The 16,086-nt window shown below is 36.9% G+C and overlaps 3 protein-coding genes across 5 annotated transcripts; 2 read left to right on the forward strand and 1 right to left on the reverse strand.

Moving 5' to 3' along the window:
- Positions 1-594: 594 nt before the first annotated feature.
- Positions 595-5,590, reverse strand: LOC133728497 (glycolate oxidase 1). Of its 2 annotated transcripts, XM_062155903.1 has the most exons (12): positions 5,448-5,590; positions 4,796-4,962; positions 4,543-4,667; positions 3,604-3,650; positions 2,905-2,982; positions 2,637-2,761; positions 2,347-2,413; positions 2,207-2,269; positions 1,701-1,770; positions 1,522-1,622; positions 1,303-1,407; positions 595-965 (listed from the first exon to the last, which is right to left on the reverse strand). In XM_062155903.1, exons 2-12 carry the CDS (start codon positions 4,933-4,935, stop codon positions 780-782), a joined length of 1,107 nt encoding a protein of 368 aa, XP_062011887.1. In that variant the 5' UTR covers positions 4,936-4,962; positions 5,448-5,590; the 3' UTR covers positions 595-779. The 2 variants fall into 2 exon arrangements, with proteins under 2 accessions (XP_062011887.1, XP_062011888.1); XM_062155904.1 differs by lacking the exon at positions 5,448-5,590 and having other exon boundaries at positions 4,792-4,907.
- Positions 5,591-5,742: 152 nt separating this feature from the next.
- On the forward strand, positions 5,743-9,168 carry LOC133728498 (tricin synthase 1-like). 2 transcript variants are annotated; one of them, XM_062155906.1, is made up of 10 exons: positions 5,743-6,084; positions 6,310-6,633; positions 6,740-6,805; positions 7,180-7,263; positions 7,526-7,651; positions 7,858-7,925; positions 8,158-8,227; positions 8,353-8,418; positions 8,496-8,573; positions 8,793-9,168. In XM_062155906.1, the coding sequence occupies exons 2-10, from the start codon at positions 6,340-6,342 to the stop codon at positions 8,832-8,834; spliced, it is 894 nt and encodes a 297-aa protein (XP_062011890.1). In that variant the 5' UTR covers positions 5,743-6,084; positions 6,310-6,339; the 3' UTR covers positions 8,835-9,168. The 2 variants fall into 2 exon arrangements, with proteins under 2 accessions (XP_062011890.1, XP_062011889.1); XM_062155905.1 differs by having other exon boundaries at positions 6,074-6,203; positions 6,752-6,805.
- Positions 9,169-10,670: 1,502 nt separating this feature from the next.
- Positions 10,671-15,823, forward strand: LOC133728499 (probable sugar phosphate/phosphate translocator At3g14410). The gene is made up of 8 exons (XM_062155907.1): positions 10,671-10,789; positions 12,701-12,808; positions 12,931-12,965; positions 13,472-13,584; positions 13,756-14,017; positions 14,109-14,377; positions 14,925-15,083; positions 15,317-15,823. The coding sequence occupies exons 1-7, from the start codon at positions 10,688-10,690 to the stop codon at positions 15,044-15,046; spliced, it is 1,011 nt and encodes a 336-aa protein (XP_062011891.1). The 5' UTR covers positions 10,671-10,687; the 3' UTR covers positions 15,047-15,083; positions 15,317-15,823.
- Positions 15,824-16,086: the final 263 nt, after the last annotated feature.

A 16,086-nucleotide genomic window follows, 5' to 3' on the forward strand; every position in this document is an offset into this window, starting at 1 on the left:
CAACTTTATTTCTTACTAAATACTAGAGTCAGAATAGGTTGGATTGCATTGCAGTTATCGTCCATATTTTATGTTCCTTCAGAAGCATTATTAGTGATTCTATGTTATTTCACTTATTACTTCGATAATTTCATGAGGTTATTATTAATATATTATTATTTTAATTTTATCTTTAAGTTGATTCGTGAAATAGTTTCCCTCGCTTTAAGTTCCTCCAATGGTCATCACTGGGCTCTTCCACCAGCTGGAAGTGTGAAGTTCAACATGGATGTACAGTTTTACCTGCTATAGATAGAGGCATTGCAGGCACTGCTGTGTGCAACAACACTGGGAAAGCATCGTGCCTGTTTGTTCAATTCACAGAGAGACACCAATTTTTCTCCATCCATAAACTGGGTGGTAAAATCATGGTGTGACACTACATTTTATAGTGATTCACCCATTCAACGTGGATTCACGGTATAAACTAATGAAGTTACTAGAGTTAAACAAAAATTTAGAGGCCCAAGCTACCCTCAGTTTTTAGTTTTCAAATAGGACTGGTATGGCACAAACATAAAGGAAACCAACCTTTTCCTTATCAACAACCAAACAAAGTAAAGAAATCATGTTGCAATAATTATGTCATCATCAATACAATTCTGTTTATGAAAAGAATATACAATGAAGGCAGCAGTAGCCATGGGTGTATTGTATCACCATCCATTACCATTACAGAATGCAGAGATGTACGTAATTCAAGAAACAAAGGCAGGCAACCAGCGGTTCAAGATTTGTCTCTATAACCTGGGTACTGGGCGAGGAGCATCCCACTCAGTCACAATGTGATTGCGGGTAATTTCTTTGAGTGAACGGCATCCACTTAATGCCATGGTTAGCTCAAACTCCTCACGCAACATTTGGAGTACTTTTCTAATGCCAGCCTCTCCTTCAGCTGCCAAAGAGAACACTACAGGGCGTCCAATCTGTGATAGAAGTCAGTCTCAGTATACTTCTGACAGACAATATAATAATGAAAAGCAAACTGTAGCTGAATTAATGGAGCTTTCTGATAATCAAGTGACGGCATGACCAGCTTATTTTGTAGACGAATGAGTAAACATGCTTGTTAACCATCACAGATGCACAGTAGATGGAATTGTAAACATCTCCTAAACTCAACATAATATTTAGGGAGGTTGCAGTTTATCTTTTTGTGGAGCGAGGAGGGAGAGATATGTGAATAGAAGTTGAATAAGTACTTCCATCCGAGTATATTCTTCCTCAATGATCATGTGGCAAAATTATCATAATTCTACTTACAAATATTCCAGAGGCACCCAATGCTAATGCTTTAAAGACATCTGTTCCACGACGAACACCACCATCCAAGAAAACAGGAATACGTCCTTGCGCAGCTTTAACAACCTAGTTATCAAGACAGCGCTATCATGTCAAAACATTGTGAAAACTAGGATTGAACAATTGTATGCTATCTACAAGGAGGATACACCAAAAACATCTATAGCCAAGCTGTTGTACCTCTTCTAAGGCCATGATAGTCGATGGGACATAATCAAGTTGTCGAGCACCATGATTGGATACAATGATCCCAGCTGCTCCAGATTGTACAGCAAGCCTTGCTGCAAGATGAAAATAAAAGAATTAATCGAGCATTAGAAACCTATCAGAACACTGAGAGAAAAGGAGTTCAACTATACCATCTTCAGCAGTGAGAACACCCTTGACCAGAATAGGAAGTTTGGTGATTGTCTGGAGCCACTTTACATCCTGTCCACATAACAAAACAGATTATTAGATGCATCAAATTTTGTATCCAAACCTATGCATAGATGTCAAGACAACTAGTTTTTTTGAACAAAGTTCCTACTGAATATTCCCAGCCAAAACACATTCTACCTTCCATTTGAATTTGCATACTTCCAATCAAAAGTTGCAAGAACTAGATCCCGGTCTGTAATTCCAATACATCCCATTTTGAGAACTAGAAATTGTAATGTTTCTAGAAACTTTATTGGAGATGGGGAAGGGTGGCAATTCAAGTGGTTCATACTTTAAATTATGAAACTCATAATTTCTTCAACAAGTGTAAACTCAGTGGACGATAACAGAATAATTTATGAGCACCAATTGTAACTGTTCCAAAGATTATGAGTCATGCTTTTCCGAGTTCATGTATCTCAAGATTTGCTCTCAGTGGACATACCTTCCAGCTAAGAGAACGATCGATTTGACCAGCAACGTATGAAGCAAGTCCGGAGTCATTAGCCTGCAAAACCAAAGTGAGCAAGTCGAACAAACAATGAATTTTCTTAAAATTGTAAGGCAGTCACAGTTTCTACTCACTTTGTCCATCTTTCCAAGGTTCAAACCTTCAAAGTTCTTCAGTGTCAGAAATGGAGGTAGAGTAAATCTGCACAACAACCAATAAGAGAGATTAATACGAGTGAACCAAGCTGACGTCAAATGCTGAACTGAATCAAACCTTATTAAACCATTAAAAAAAGAAAAAAAAAACCAACACATGCGTGCAAACAGAACTCTTTTAGCAAATGTTTATCCCTTCATCGAATTAGCTTGGAATGAATGTTTTCAGCAACTGGTATTGCTATGACAGTTGTGGACATGAATTTGACCTGTTCTTGATGTCATCTTCTCTGCGACCCAGCCTTGGAGTATCAACTGTAAGAGCAATTGCCTTGAACCCAGCTCTTTCAGCTCTTCTCACTAGCTGAGCAACTACATGCCTGTCCTTGTATACCTGAAAATTATGACCAGAAAAATCATGGATCACAACATCTTGTAAAGCAAGGAAACTTATACCAGATAGTCAAAACGGAAGACCAGGGACAATTAAGTGTAGTAACCAACAAATAAGGAATAAGCGAAGTTATTTAAACTTACATAGAGCTGGAAAAAACGGATTCCAGGTCCAGTTGAAGCGACCTCTTCAACACTTGAAGTAGCCCATGATGATAAAGTCTGATACAATGGACAAGCAATTGAATCATAAAATAGAAAGAAGTTGTAATATAAGATAACACTAGCATGCTAAACTCCCATAAATAAAATTCACAAGTATATTTAGAACCAAAGACAAATGTACCAAAAGAAGTGCTTTCTTCATGGAAATGATGAAAATATGTGAATAATTGCATTGTTCTTTATTTCCTAACACGAAAGCATGCCCATATTTAAGAAACACTATTCCCAGAGAACTTGCACTTGAAGATAGAGAAAGTATTTGACGACTTATGATATGCAATAGAGTTCACAACAACTTCTGCAAACATCACTGATCTCCATTTACAATGCAACACCATGTACTTCTCCTTGGCTTTTATCAAATTTTTTTTATCACAAACTTCCCATAGGATCCAGGTCATCTGCTTCACTTTTTGCCAGTTAAGACTACGCAGGAATGAAATAAGAGACAGCATTTGACTCTTTATTACCAGCAGTACACATGAGTTCTCACTTATGATTGCTTAAACTTATTGAATACTTATATGAGCACTTTATCTCTATAGAATTAATAAGAATGTGTGGGGTTAGAATTTATTATAGCATAAGGAGACAACTGATCAAGATCAAATGCAGTACCATAATCGTTCCCGCTGCTGATGCTGCTCGTGCAGTAGCATATTCACCTGACATAGTTCACATTACAATGTCAAACAGACACCCTCACTTGTCTCAACAGTATAGGGTGTATTATGGGTTGAGGATAAAAGATCTTGTGTCAAGTTAAGTAAATCAAAGCTCAAGCACATTTTATAGTCAGTAAGTATTCTGTAATCATAATATTACATCTCTCCATCTAGTGAGAAATAAAGAACCAGACCATGATTTCCACTAACTTGTCAAATTAAGTAAAATCTACAATAAGCCATGACAATTTCACATAGCCGAGAGTGTGAAAAGAAAACTGTGCCTGAAAGCAAACTTTTATTTACCAACATCGATTAATCTAGGATCTGCCGACACATATAGCACGGTTTGAACATATTGGATTCAGAAAGTGGACATACCATACAAAATGAGATTTGATTACTAATCCAAATAGAACCAAGCAATTTGAGTTTGGTCTGGATTGAATTGAGGTCCACTAGACTTCTCCAAAGTCTTAAAGCATACACATGATCATGTGAGGGATATTCTCATATTTCTTTTTTCTCTCAAACAGTCAAACATACACAAAGACAAACATAAAAGTGTCCTCAAGCTCAGCAGACTTTCAGAACACTATCTATGTTGTTCTAATCATGTCGCTCCTGGGAAACTTACACTAGTCAAGAGGTATTTCATAGTCAGAGACACTCAGACACATTTAATAAAGATATTAGGGTAACTATTTGTTGTATTAATTGCTTAATTGGAGTACGAATGATATTAGCACACATGATGCAGTACGACTCAAGCCAGTTATGAAGAACCATTACAAAAGCAAGAAACAAGATGGCTCACAAATGGTGTTGTGTACTTTTCAATAATAAAACCGAAATGCTCCCGTTTGCATGATAAGGTGAAACCATGACATACCTTCAGGATGAGCCATTTTCTGAAAGGCTGTTGGGGCAATCATGATTGGCATGGAAATTTTGAAGCCCAAAACGGTAGTGGTCATGTCGATGTTGCTTACATCAATAAGAATACGGGGTCGAAACCTGTATTGGATATTAACGTGCTTGTTTAGAGGATTACAAACTCCTTATCAACTTCTAGTGCTAAAAAATTATAATCAACTTTTAGTTCTGCTAGTTCCGAGAAGTCTAAATAAAAATCGAACTCTTACAGAATCTTGGAGAAAGCATTTCTGTTTTCAGCCAGAGTCCACTGGTCCTCTGCTCCTGATGCATAATAGTCAAACGCCATCTTTGGCAGTTTCTGCTTTGCAATTGCCTCATACTCACTGACGTTGGTTACCTCCCCCATTTTAAATTTTGATCGTCAAACGCGTACCTATTGATAAAAAGACAAATTTAATCTAACATCACGAAAACTAGATAATAATCTGCATGTGCATACAGCTTTTACAAAGAAATGGGACATTCTTCAACTACTACAAGAATCCACTGAAAAATTAGACAACCAACTTTACAAAAAGCAATTGAAAATATTCACTGATCAAATTTACTGAAGAAGGGCAGAGCAGAGCCCCATATCTTCTCAACATATGAAAGATAAAACCTTTTCATGTTCAACATTGCCATGCATTAACTAACATACATAGTTCACTTTCTTGAGGTGGATACTACACTTGGGATTCAAAATTCTAATACAAAGTATGTTCTTTAGCTTCATGACCAAATAACCAAAGTTACTTTCATCTACTCTACTAGCACAAAGAACCATTTCAAGGAATTGAAAGAGAGACCAAAGCAGTGAGACACTAAAGAAGAAGCAACACAGAAATTGAAGAGTGGAGTGTAGAGAGAGGAGCTGACCTTAATCTTGGAATGAAGATTATGCAACAGAGTGCATGAAGAGGAATAGTAATAAAGAGGTTATAAGTATGAGGATGAGGACAAAATGGGTGGGGGCACAAAAACTATGCCATAATTCTTGAGAGAGAGAAATAGATGGGAATGAGAGAGAGAATGGATGAGCATTTGGAGGTGGGCATTTGCAACCAAATCCGATAGAGAGGGCCTCATCCACAAAACCCTTGTGTGTTTCACAGTTTTCCTCCATTATTATGATTTTGAACCCCAAAAAATTGCAATTGGGATAATATGGATATGGAAATGAATAAAAAAGAAAATTAGGGAAGAGGGAAAATGACAAAGGGTGGCTAAATTTCTTGTCTTTTTTCTTCGTCTCTGTCATGGTTGATGTTTGACGGCCACGTTTAGCCAAAGAGGACTGGTGTGACTGGTATGAGGAGGAAGCCGAGTGCAAACGGGGTCGGGTTGAGATTACGGGTCAAGGCCCACGGTACCCATTGGCCCAACAGAGAGTAACTGTTAAAACTGGGAAAATCCGCGGGAGTGCAGTGAGGCTTTGAAGTTTTAAAGTTTCAAACTTTGGAGCAATAACAGTTGCAGTGTATTTGGATTTGACATATATTCATACCAAACCCAGGTATTGATATTGTTCATGCCAAACATTTGTACATAGTGAAGTGTGGTAGTGTTGGTTTTGCTTATATTTTCCATTGTGTTATGCACACCAGGTGTTTGTGGAAATGCCCAATAGAAAAAGTGAGAGACAGAGAGAATGTCTGCATTTTAGTTTTGCGTTACTTTCCCTCATTGGGATTTAGTTAATTCTTTTTTCTTCTAATTATCATGAGCATTTTGTGTGCAGTCTGCCACTCTGCTCTGCCACATTGTCTTTATGGGGAGCACGAGCTTGGGACTTCATCGATGGCCTATCTTAGCTCGTCAGCGAGTACTTCTTCCGCAAAGATCTGCGCAACTACAACCAAAGTTTTATTCTTTGTCCTGGGAGAGGTGTCATAGAGGTGGCATTGGCTTCGGGGCTTGCAGCAGTAAGTTAAAGAAGAGCATTAGAGGTTGTGCCACCAATGCATTTGTTGTTGCTGATGATAAAAAGTATGGGAACAAGCAGATTATCAGTATTACTCCACGGCTTTACGATTACATCCTTGCCAATGTACGAGAGCCAGAGGTAAGTAAATTCGCACTCTGAGTTTCCCTTGGTTGGTGTCCAACAAAAATTCTTTCTTTAGGATCTTATATTTTTCAGTCTTTGTTGGTTTCTTATTAGAGGATAGAGTTTATTTCAGGTTCTACGACAACTTAGGGAGGAGACTGCCTCCATGCGTGGTAGTATGATGCAGGTACTTGTTACCGAATCCTTTTATGTCAATTTCAGAGTGAAAAATATGGGAAATTGGATAGGAAAATGAAACTACTGGTTTTTGAGGTATCCAAAACCTCCTGAACACTTGTCAAAATAATTATCAAAATTCAAAGGTAATTGCCTTCTACACTATAGAATAAGTTAGAGTTTTAAGGATTAGCTTGACAGAAGCTATGATGGGAATTTAACACTTAAGTTCATGTATTTGTTTTGACAAAACCGAGTAGGAACTTGCTTTTCCATTACACCAGTGTACAAATGCCAACTTTAATAATCTTCAAATTGGACTTGGCATGGCCTGTTTGACATCTTTGTGCATGGAAAATTGACGATATGGTGTCCTCTGGATAGGTGTCTCCTGACCAGGCACAACTGCTTGCAATGCTTGTGCAAATTCATGGGGCAGAAAAGTGTATTGAAGTTGGTGTATATACGGTATGCTTCTCTCCTCATTCAAATTAACTGTGCTGCTCACTTGACTGCTTTCTTCGGAATTTTTTTTTTTTATCACACTTTCTTTTTTGGGGGAATGAGGATTATACCAATCTCCCTGAGGCTCATGCCTCACTTTGGTGCCTTCCCTCCTTTTCTTCTCTATTTGAATCTTGTTACTGAAACCTAAGAAGAAACAAGAATATCTCACATGTTCATTACATGAATTAGCTGCATCAGTTATAATTGTTGCTGTTTATTTCAGGGTTATTCATCATTGGCTATTTCATTGGTCCTTCCAGAATCAGGTAGGTTAGTAGCTTGTGAAAGAGATGCCAGAAGTCTTGAGGTTGCAAAAAAGTATCATGAAAAAGCCAATGTTTCCCATAAGGTAGTATGTCTTCCATTTGCCATTACTATTTCAAGAACTTATGAAAGTAGCTAATTTTATGTCATCAGTACATTGTGGTAAAGTGCTAAGTGGGCGTTGAGGATATTAGAAAAAGACTTGAGATAACAGCTCCACACCTATATCTACAACTGTCTTGGCTAATACATCTTTCAAGATATTACTCTGAAAGTCTATTTTGGTATTAGGTGGATATTAGATATGGACTTGCAGCAGATACCTTAAGGTCACTGATTCTGAACGGTGAAGCATGTAGGTAATTGCAGCAACACATCTTAAATAGCAAGTTATATCTGTCCTTTTGATCTTGTTTCATCTTTGATGTAAATAAGTTTTTTTTCAAATATTCTGTCAACCTCTCTTTTCTTTTTTCCTTTCAAAAATCAGCCCAAGTATCACTTACTTGTTCTCACATATTACCATAATTTATGAGGCACCATAATAATTGTAATAACATTTTTCTCATATATATCTACTCTTGTATGCAGCTATGATTTTGCATTTGTTGATGCTGACAAGAGAATGTATCCAGAATACTTTGAATTGTTGCTCCAACTCGTAAGACCATAATAATTTATGTAATCATATTCAAATTCATCTACCAATTGAACCGGATCATTTTCCCTTTTTTCTTATTTGGTTTCTTTGAGCAGTTTGAATATAGGCTTTTGATCTTGTTTCAGGTGAGGGTTGGGGGTCTAATTGTGTTTGATAATGTCCTCTGGCATGGAAAAGTTGCTGATCCAGAGGTGAAACCAATAACCACGGTTTATGAACTCTCTTCCCTTATAAATGTACATTCTTAATGTTCTGTCTTTTTGAGCAGGTAAATGATGCCAAGACTGTCAGCATTAGAAATTTCAATGCTGATTTAATGGAGGACAAGCGTGTAAGCATTAGTATGGTGAGTCTTATCCCTTGTAATTTCAAACCTAAGAAAGTCAGCCATTTTCAGATCCAACTAGGATACTATTTTCAGTTTCCAGATACAAGTTCTATGACTAACGATCATTGAATATAGTCGGTTCTGAAATCTCAATGCTATATCCGAGTAGGAAACCAAACAGGCCCTTAGAGACTAGTCTTGATTGTTTTGATGACACCAAATGTTTTGGAGTATCAGGTACCCATCGGGGATGGCATGACAATCTGTCGAAAAAGTTGACCTGATCATAACGGGAGGTTCAAGAATTAATCAGTTGTTGCTGCATTGGAGTTGCAGTCACATATATACTCAGTTCAATGAACGATCAAGAGATGTTATATGAGAGGAAGATTTGTGCTGCCTTTGACTCTGTCTTACTTTCTGCGCGTTTAGAACGTCTCCATTATGCTCCATTACACTGAGCTTTTGCAGAATTGTCTTGAAAAATTGTAAGGCCAAGGTTCACATGGTTTCATCGTTTCAGTTCAGACTTACATCAGTTAAGGAATGCCTCATCAGTTTGAGTATTTGGTGGCCTACCATTATAATCATTGTAATCTTGTATTGTAATTTTTATTTTCCTGAAAATGGCTCATATGCAATGCAAATACCATGTTATTTATTTATTTATTTTTATCGAGATCATATGGTATCCTCAAAAACTTTCTAGGCTCAGAGACTAATCCGTGCACGGGGGATCATATCAAAACACTTATTTTCCCCTGGTCACCAAGAATAGATTGGGATTTAAACTCCAATCAGCCTTGGCAAGATTCGATCTCGGGTGTGGGGGTTCCACACCTGGAGGCTCTTACCAACTCGACCAGTTGCGGTGGTTCAAATACCATGTTTCTTGGTTTAAGGCAAAAAGTTGACAATTTTTTTTTTTTTTTAGTAGAAACGACAATTTTGATCTCCATCCTACTTATTAATGTCGGTGAGATTTAAAACTGTAACCTCCACGGTGTCGGTTATTTCAAATAACTAACAGACCGCTGCTTAGAAATGCAAAAGTTAACATTAGTGCTGTTGGAGTTGAAATCGAGAAATTCGTACGGGTTGTTGAATTGTGAATTGAAGTGCCATTTGGATAATGGATGACTAGTTCACTTGACAATTTTGGTATAACAACAAAAATCAAAATGAGATCAAAGCTAAACAAAAATGTTAAAAATGAAAATCAACATGAATACCAAAATTAAAAATACTAAATCAAAAATACCCAAATTTTTTCATGAAGACTTTTAAATCAAGGATGACGTATGTGTTGTAGAATTAATAATTCAATTAAAATTGATACCACTGTCCAACCATTTAATTTGAAAGTCCTCATTGAATCTTCATTTACCTCTCTCTATAGCAAGCCTCTTTAGTCTTACCGAATCAAATCAAGAACAAATGTAATACCGCAAAACCCAATATCTTTCATATCGGGTTTCCAAATTTCCGACTCTTTTCTATGTTTTTAATCAAACATTCTTCAATACATTGCATGTTTTTTTTTGGATTAATTTCAGTTTACCCCTCTGAGGTTTGGGGGTGTCATCATGTCACCCCCTCGACTCTCAATTTTGAATTTTTACCCCCCAAACTTTCCAATTTCAGTCAGTCATGTCCAATTTCTCAGATTCCGTCCAAATTGGACGTCAATTCTGACGATCTAACTCACTTTGAAGCCTTTTAAGGACACATATGAGTTTTTTTTTTGTCTTGAAATGACCATAAAAGGCTTCAAAGTGGGTTAGATCGTCAGAATTAACGTCCAATTTAGACGGAATCTGAGAAATTGGACATGACTGACTGAAATTGGAAAGTTTGGGGGGGTAAAAATTCAAAATTGAGATGTGAGGGGGTGACATGATGACACCCCCAAACCTCAGGGGGGTAAACTGAAATTAATCCTTTTTTTTTATTGAATCACAAATAAGAGTCTGTTTTTTTGTCACCGGCAAAAAGGATCATTGTCCAACCTTAGATCAACATGGGACCCACGAAATCACAAATGAATCCGACCGCTGGGAGTGTCCCTCAAAATTCCTTTACGTACTGCTTGACCTTCATTCTCAAATCATTTGGGTTCAGACACACAAAAAATGGCAGATCGGGCGCGTCTTTTCTGCAAGGATGAGGTCCTCACTTACTCTTACCTTCTTCTCTACATCGCTCTCTCCAGCGGTCAGATCTTCTTCAACAAGGTAACCCTCCCCATTCATCCATACATTGCTTGCTTGGATCTCTTGAGCTTTCACTATCAACATTTGGGTTTCCCTCAAAATCTTGGGACAACCCAATTTGACATTGGCCAATTACAATGCTGTGAAAACCAATACAGGGTGAAAAGTAGGATTCTTTGGTGAAGTATAGGTAAAAGAGATGAAATTGCATGTTTAGGGATTCTATTGCTTTGGAATTTTAGCTTTGCTTGATGGGGGTGGTTTTAATTGGCTATTGAAAGACATGGAAGAAAAGAAAAGGGAAAGAAGAAGCTTGGCGAAAAAGGCAATTGACCCAATTCTAAGTACATGCTGTACTTTCGTTTCCTGATTGCTTTTTCAAGCAAGGTGTAGTACTGTAGTGGGTTTTGCTCCCTTCTGCGGAAATTTCAATGCTTTGAAACAATGAGAAGGATTTACGCAAAGCAGTTTACGTTTGGTTCTCTGATGGCGGTTAGTGTGTTGTCTTAGGGCCTTAGCAATGGCATGAATTGTATTGAATTTTTAAGAGAAATGGATACAGAGATTGTATGATACTGTGTGTTTGGGTGTTAGAACCTAGAAAGTAGGGGGGAAATGAAAGAAAAACTGCAAACTAATACTCGGGATATGAATTTAGTTTCTCAAAAAAAACCAACTATGCCTTTCCTCCCCCTCATTCTTTTTGAAGATTGAGGGTTGCAGAAGACTGCATATGCAATAAAGTTCAAGTGGAGCTTTGGAGTTCATTCATATGTCTGGTGATGTTGATGGTGGACTCCATATCACTAAACTTATCTCCAAACATAAGAGAGCGTTGGAAATCTGGGAGGATCCATCTTTTTCAACCACCCTATATTGTTGTTGGTGCAGGGTAATACTTTCTTATATTAGGCATACATGTAACTTTGGATGTTCAAAATAGGTGCTGGATTGTTATTTCATTATACTTGGTTTTACAATGTTGAAGCGGGTGAGAAAAGACAGCAGCAACGGTGAAGTACTATTGCTTGTCTTTGTTTATAGTTAGTGGCCAAAATGATAGTATTGATGTGTGCTTTTAAGGAATTGTACAGTTTTAGAGAAAGCGTGCAGTTTGGGGTAGAGATAAATTAAGTATTACACCAAATTTTGACCATGGTGTACAATGAATGTTTAATTGGGTCTTTTTTAGTCGAGTTTTCGGGTTGAAATTTGGATGAAGGCATAACCAATAACTTTTGATAGTGATTAAAGAGTTTCTTTCTAAGCTAAATGCCTAAATTATAATATGCATATAAGAAATTTAAGAGGAAAGTGTGTGTCAGGATAGTATTCCCAGTGTCATGGAAGAACTCTGAGATGGAGATTGCTCAGGCTAATTTTCAGTTTTAACTGACTAAATCTATAACAGTAACAATAAATGTCATCCCCCCCCTGCACGTACCCTTTCTTTTTCTTTGCAGACAACTGTAAAGCAATTTTTTCTTCAAAAGTTTTCATACAGTCCACCTTTATTGCTACAATGCCTGTTTCTGGTAAACTAATTTGTATGAAAACAAACAACATAAAGTAAGGAAGTGTCTAGGCCTAGATATTTTGCCTTTGTGCTTTCAATGTTTCTTCTCCTTTTTTAGTCTGTCAAGAAACCTAAATCACTCTTCACATGTCTTTTTTGCAATTTTGCACTACAACTACTATCTTAGCATTTTGTACTTGATATAATTCCTTGTTTTTGTGCATTGTAGCATCTTAGTTAACAAGATTAGTCTCCATTTTTTACGGACTCGTTGGTATCTGAATTATTTTTAATTTCTATTTTGTTATTCTAAATTTTTTGTCCTTGACATGCTGTTAAAATAATTAAGTGGAGACACCTTTTAAGAGGTTGTTTTACAAGGCTAACAATTGGTTTTTGTTTGAATTGTGGAACAGTGGGTTTTGTCTTCCAAGGAAATCAACTTCCCTTACCCTCTGGGATTGACTCTACTTCACATGATCTTCTCCTCCGTTTTATGCTTTTTACTCACCAAGGTTTTTAAGGTATTGTTGTAATTTCTATATAAAAAAAGAACGTTTTTAAGGTATTCAGGTTACAAACTTTGTGCTAAACATTGAGCCTAACATTCCAGCAGTACTCTTAAACTCATTTTATTTCCTTACAGATTTTGAAGGTTGAGGAAGGGATGACTACAGAAATGTAAGTAAAGGAGGGACTCACTTGCTGAGTTGCTGTATTTCATATTTTGTTTTCAAAGATGGTATCTGTCCATTTATCAGTCCCTTCTGTGCTACTTAAGACAACAAGTTGGATTGCAATGTTGGGTTGCTACCCGTATCTAAGTTCTCTCTGTCTTGAAGCATGTGGAGTTAATAGGGTCCCTATTATATTCTTAAATCACGGTGCCTTCTTTTGAATTTCTAAGACTCTGAAATCAGTTTCATTGATATAAAGAAAATAAAAAGGATGTACCTACTAAATCATCATTGTTGTTATTATCATTTTTTATTTATTTGCTGGATTTGATTGCCTGAACAATTTTGCTGGCTAGTCCCTTGCCCTCTGGCTGGTCTGTACCTTGTATATTTTTCATTAGATGATTGATCCTGTGACTGAGTCGATTGTGTCAATAGTTAATAACATTTCATATCTTTCCATTTTTGATGCTCTTCTGTTCAGAGTGTAATGAAGTTTTGGTTACGCAGATACGTGACATCAGTAATGCCAATTGGTGCAATGTTTGCAATGACTCTTTGGCTGGGAAATACTGCCTACATGTATATTTCTGTTGCATTCGCACAGATGTTGAAAGCAATCAGTAAGTTTTCACTAATTAATTTATTTCTTAATGCCTCTAACTAAAGTGTAGAGTTTAAGAATAGCTTTTTAATCTAATAAGTGGGTAAACGAGAGTGGTTATTATTAACAAATCATAATTGGGAAATACATTCTCAGAATATCTGATTTTTTTAGTGACATTTGTATACAGTGCCCGTAGCTGTTTTTGTTCTTGGAGTAGCTGCAGGACTTGAGGTAATGAGCTGCAGAATGCTATTGATAATGTCAGTGATAAGTTTTGGCGTTCTGGTGGCTTCTTATGGTGAATTAAATATCAGCTGGATTGGAGTAGTTTATCAAATGGGAGGAGTTGTCGGAGAAGCCTTGAGACTTATTTTTATGGAGATTTTTGTCAAAAGGAAGGGTCTCAAATTAAATCCAATATCTGTTATGTTCTATGTTAGCCCGTGCAGGTATGCTTTTCCACTTATAAAATTCATTATCCCTTACCTTCTTGTACAATATTATAGACCTACGTGATATGAGTATTGAATTTCTATGCAGTGCTCTTTGCCTATTCATTCCATGGATATTTTTAGAGAAAACCAAGATGGAAGCAGATGCATCATGGAACTTTCCAATCGTGGTGCTAACACTTAATTCTCTGTGCACCTTTGCCCTCAACTTATCAGTCTTCCTTGTGATTACTCATACAAGTGCTTTGACCATTCGTGTTGCTGGAGTTGTCAAAGACTGGGTGGTTGTCTTAATTTCTGCCCTTCTTTTCGCTGATACAAAGCTGACTCTTATAAATCTAGTCGGTTATGCCATTGGTAAGTGTCTGAATGTACACATTTTTGTTTTAAATATATAGGAACCCTCTTATCATTTCATATGTCACATGTCCAGTCTTGGTTCGTAGTTGCGTGTTTGAGATCAGCATATTCATTTACATGATACAGAATAAGTAATTTATGTCGTAAATGATATAATATTTCGAAGTCTTTGAACCAATACTAGGAACTGATAAGTTCCTAATTTTGAAGTTAACAGTAGCTTGGTTGTTGAATATTCATTTATATCTGGTCAGAGGCTTTTTAGACAACAAACAGCATTATGTGCAACTCTTTTAAAATTGTATGAAACAGTATCAAATGATGGGATTTTTGACAGTGAAGTGAGTGAAGGGTAATGTTCTTTTGCTACACTGATTGGTATGTCATGTACAATATTAATTATCTAATGAGGTCGAGTCTTGTTTATGTGTGTGGTACCAATTTGTAGTATAACAACATAAACTACCGAACTGTCCAGTAAGGGAGAAAACTACGTGCAAATGAATAATAATATAAATTGTAATGTTACCATTGTTTTATGCAGCCATAGCGGGTGTAGCAGCATACAATAATTTCAAGTTAAAAAAAGAAGCCTCCAGAGTCACCCCTGAAGAATCTGAAAGTTCTCAACCTCTACAGGCAGCCACAACATCAGATTCCAAGTAGAAATGTCACAGGAGCAGTTGACCTAGTTATCTTCGAGGTATGCACTAATACATTTAAAACCATATCATATTCCCAAATTGACTATTTCATCTTATTATTATTTTCTTGGATTCCCACATTCCACTCCCCTCGAAATAGATGAGGCTTTGTAGTACACTACTTGCATGTCGTTTTGTATTTTACATAGGTTGATGGAAATGTATGCATAATTTTATATTCCGGATTGTTGAAGCCTGTGGATAAGGTGTTCATAGTGTGTCGTTGTTGCAGCTGCTCCTGTGTTGGCAAAATTTTGCGACAGTTTGAAGCAGAACCAAGATTGCAAGTTCAAAGATGTGAAATTAACATTAATGTATCAATGTTAACACTGTATCATCATCATCATCATCATCATCACAAAGATAGATACTGAGGGCATTCAAAGTCTAATGCACGTATAATCATAGATGAATTGTTTGTAAAGCAAGTGCCAGAGTCACTGTCATAGGAATACCCTGTTTATAGAATTTGGAAAATTTTGTACTTCACACATGACACATTTGTATCACTTCCTAGGCACACACGAGGCTTCCTCTTTGCAAAAATTTGTAGTCTGAACCTGGAACCTGCTTTTGCCAGGTCAAGTTTTCTCAAATTATATATATCGAAAGTTGGTTCCTTCAACTATGATGAAAAAAAAAAGAGGTAGGCTTGGCCATGTTTGAATTGTTATCATACTTGAAATGAGGTAAGGCTTGATCAAGTTTTTTTCCTGGAGTTCTGATCTTAAGACCAAATTCTAGACTCGGGCCTTGCAGTTCTCTTTGCTAGAGACTGGTGCTGCTATTTCAATTTTGTCAAGAAGGAAGGTTGTGTTGCTCGTAGAGTTAAGGACAGGAGATTTGAACTTGATACTACATTACTACATGAATGTGGCCAACAAGTTCACCACAACTGTTGTTCACAAAAGCTGCGATATCGAGATTAACACCTGACACCCAAGTCATGCATTTTAATTTAGTTAGGTACTTAGCATAAAGCTTGGAGGTGAAGAATACAAC

Source organism: Rosa rugosa, chromosome 2 (assembly GCF_958449725.1).
Source record: "Rosa rugosa chromosome 2, drRosRugo1.1, whole genome shotgun sequence".
In the NCBI taxonomy this organism is placed as follows: domain Eukaryota; kingdom Viridiplantae; phylum Streptophyta; class Magnoliopsida; order Rosales; family Rosaceae; genus Rosa; species Rosa rugosa.

Coding starts and splice junctions, on each gene's coding strand:
- LOC133728497 (XM_062155903.1), bottom strand. CDS start 4,935: ATGGGGGAGGTAACCAACGTCAGTGAGTATGAGGCAATTGCAAAGCAG. Junction 2,983..3,603: donor CAGCAGCGGGAACGATTATG/GTACTGCATTTG, acceptor CCATTGTATCAG/ACTTTATCATCATGGGCTAC. Junction 1,771..2,206: donor ATCGTTCTCTTAGCTGGAAG/GTATGTCCACTG, acceptor TTATGTGGACAG/GATGTAAAGTGGCTCCAGAC.
- LOC133728498 (XM_062155905.1), top strand. CDS start 6,165: ATGCACACCAGGTGTTTGTGGAAATGCCCAATAGAAAAA. Junction 7,926..8,157: donor CTGAACGGTGAAGCATGTAG/GTAATTGCAGCA, acceptor TCTTGTATGCAG/CTATGATTTTGCATTTGTTG. Junction 8,419..8,495: donor GAAAAGTTGCTGATCCAGAG/GTGAAACCAATA, acceptor CTTTTTGAGCAG/GTAAATGATGCCAAGACTGT.
- LOC133728499 (XM_062155907.1), top strand. CDS start 10,688: ATGGCAGATCGGGCGCGTCTTTTCTGCAAGGATGAGGTCCTCACTTAC. Junction 12,966..13,471: donor GAAGGGATGACTACAGAAAT/GTAAGTAAAGGA, acceptor TTGGTTACGCAG/ATACGTGACATCAGTAATGC. Junction 14,378..14,924: donor TCTAGTCGGTTATGCCATTG/GTAAGTGTCTGA, acceptor TGTTTTATGCAG/CCATAGCGGGTGTAGCAGCA.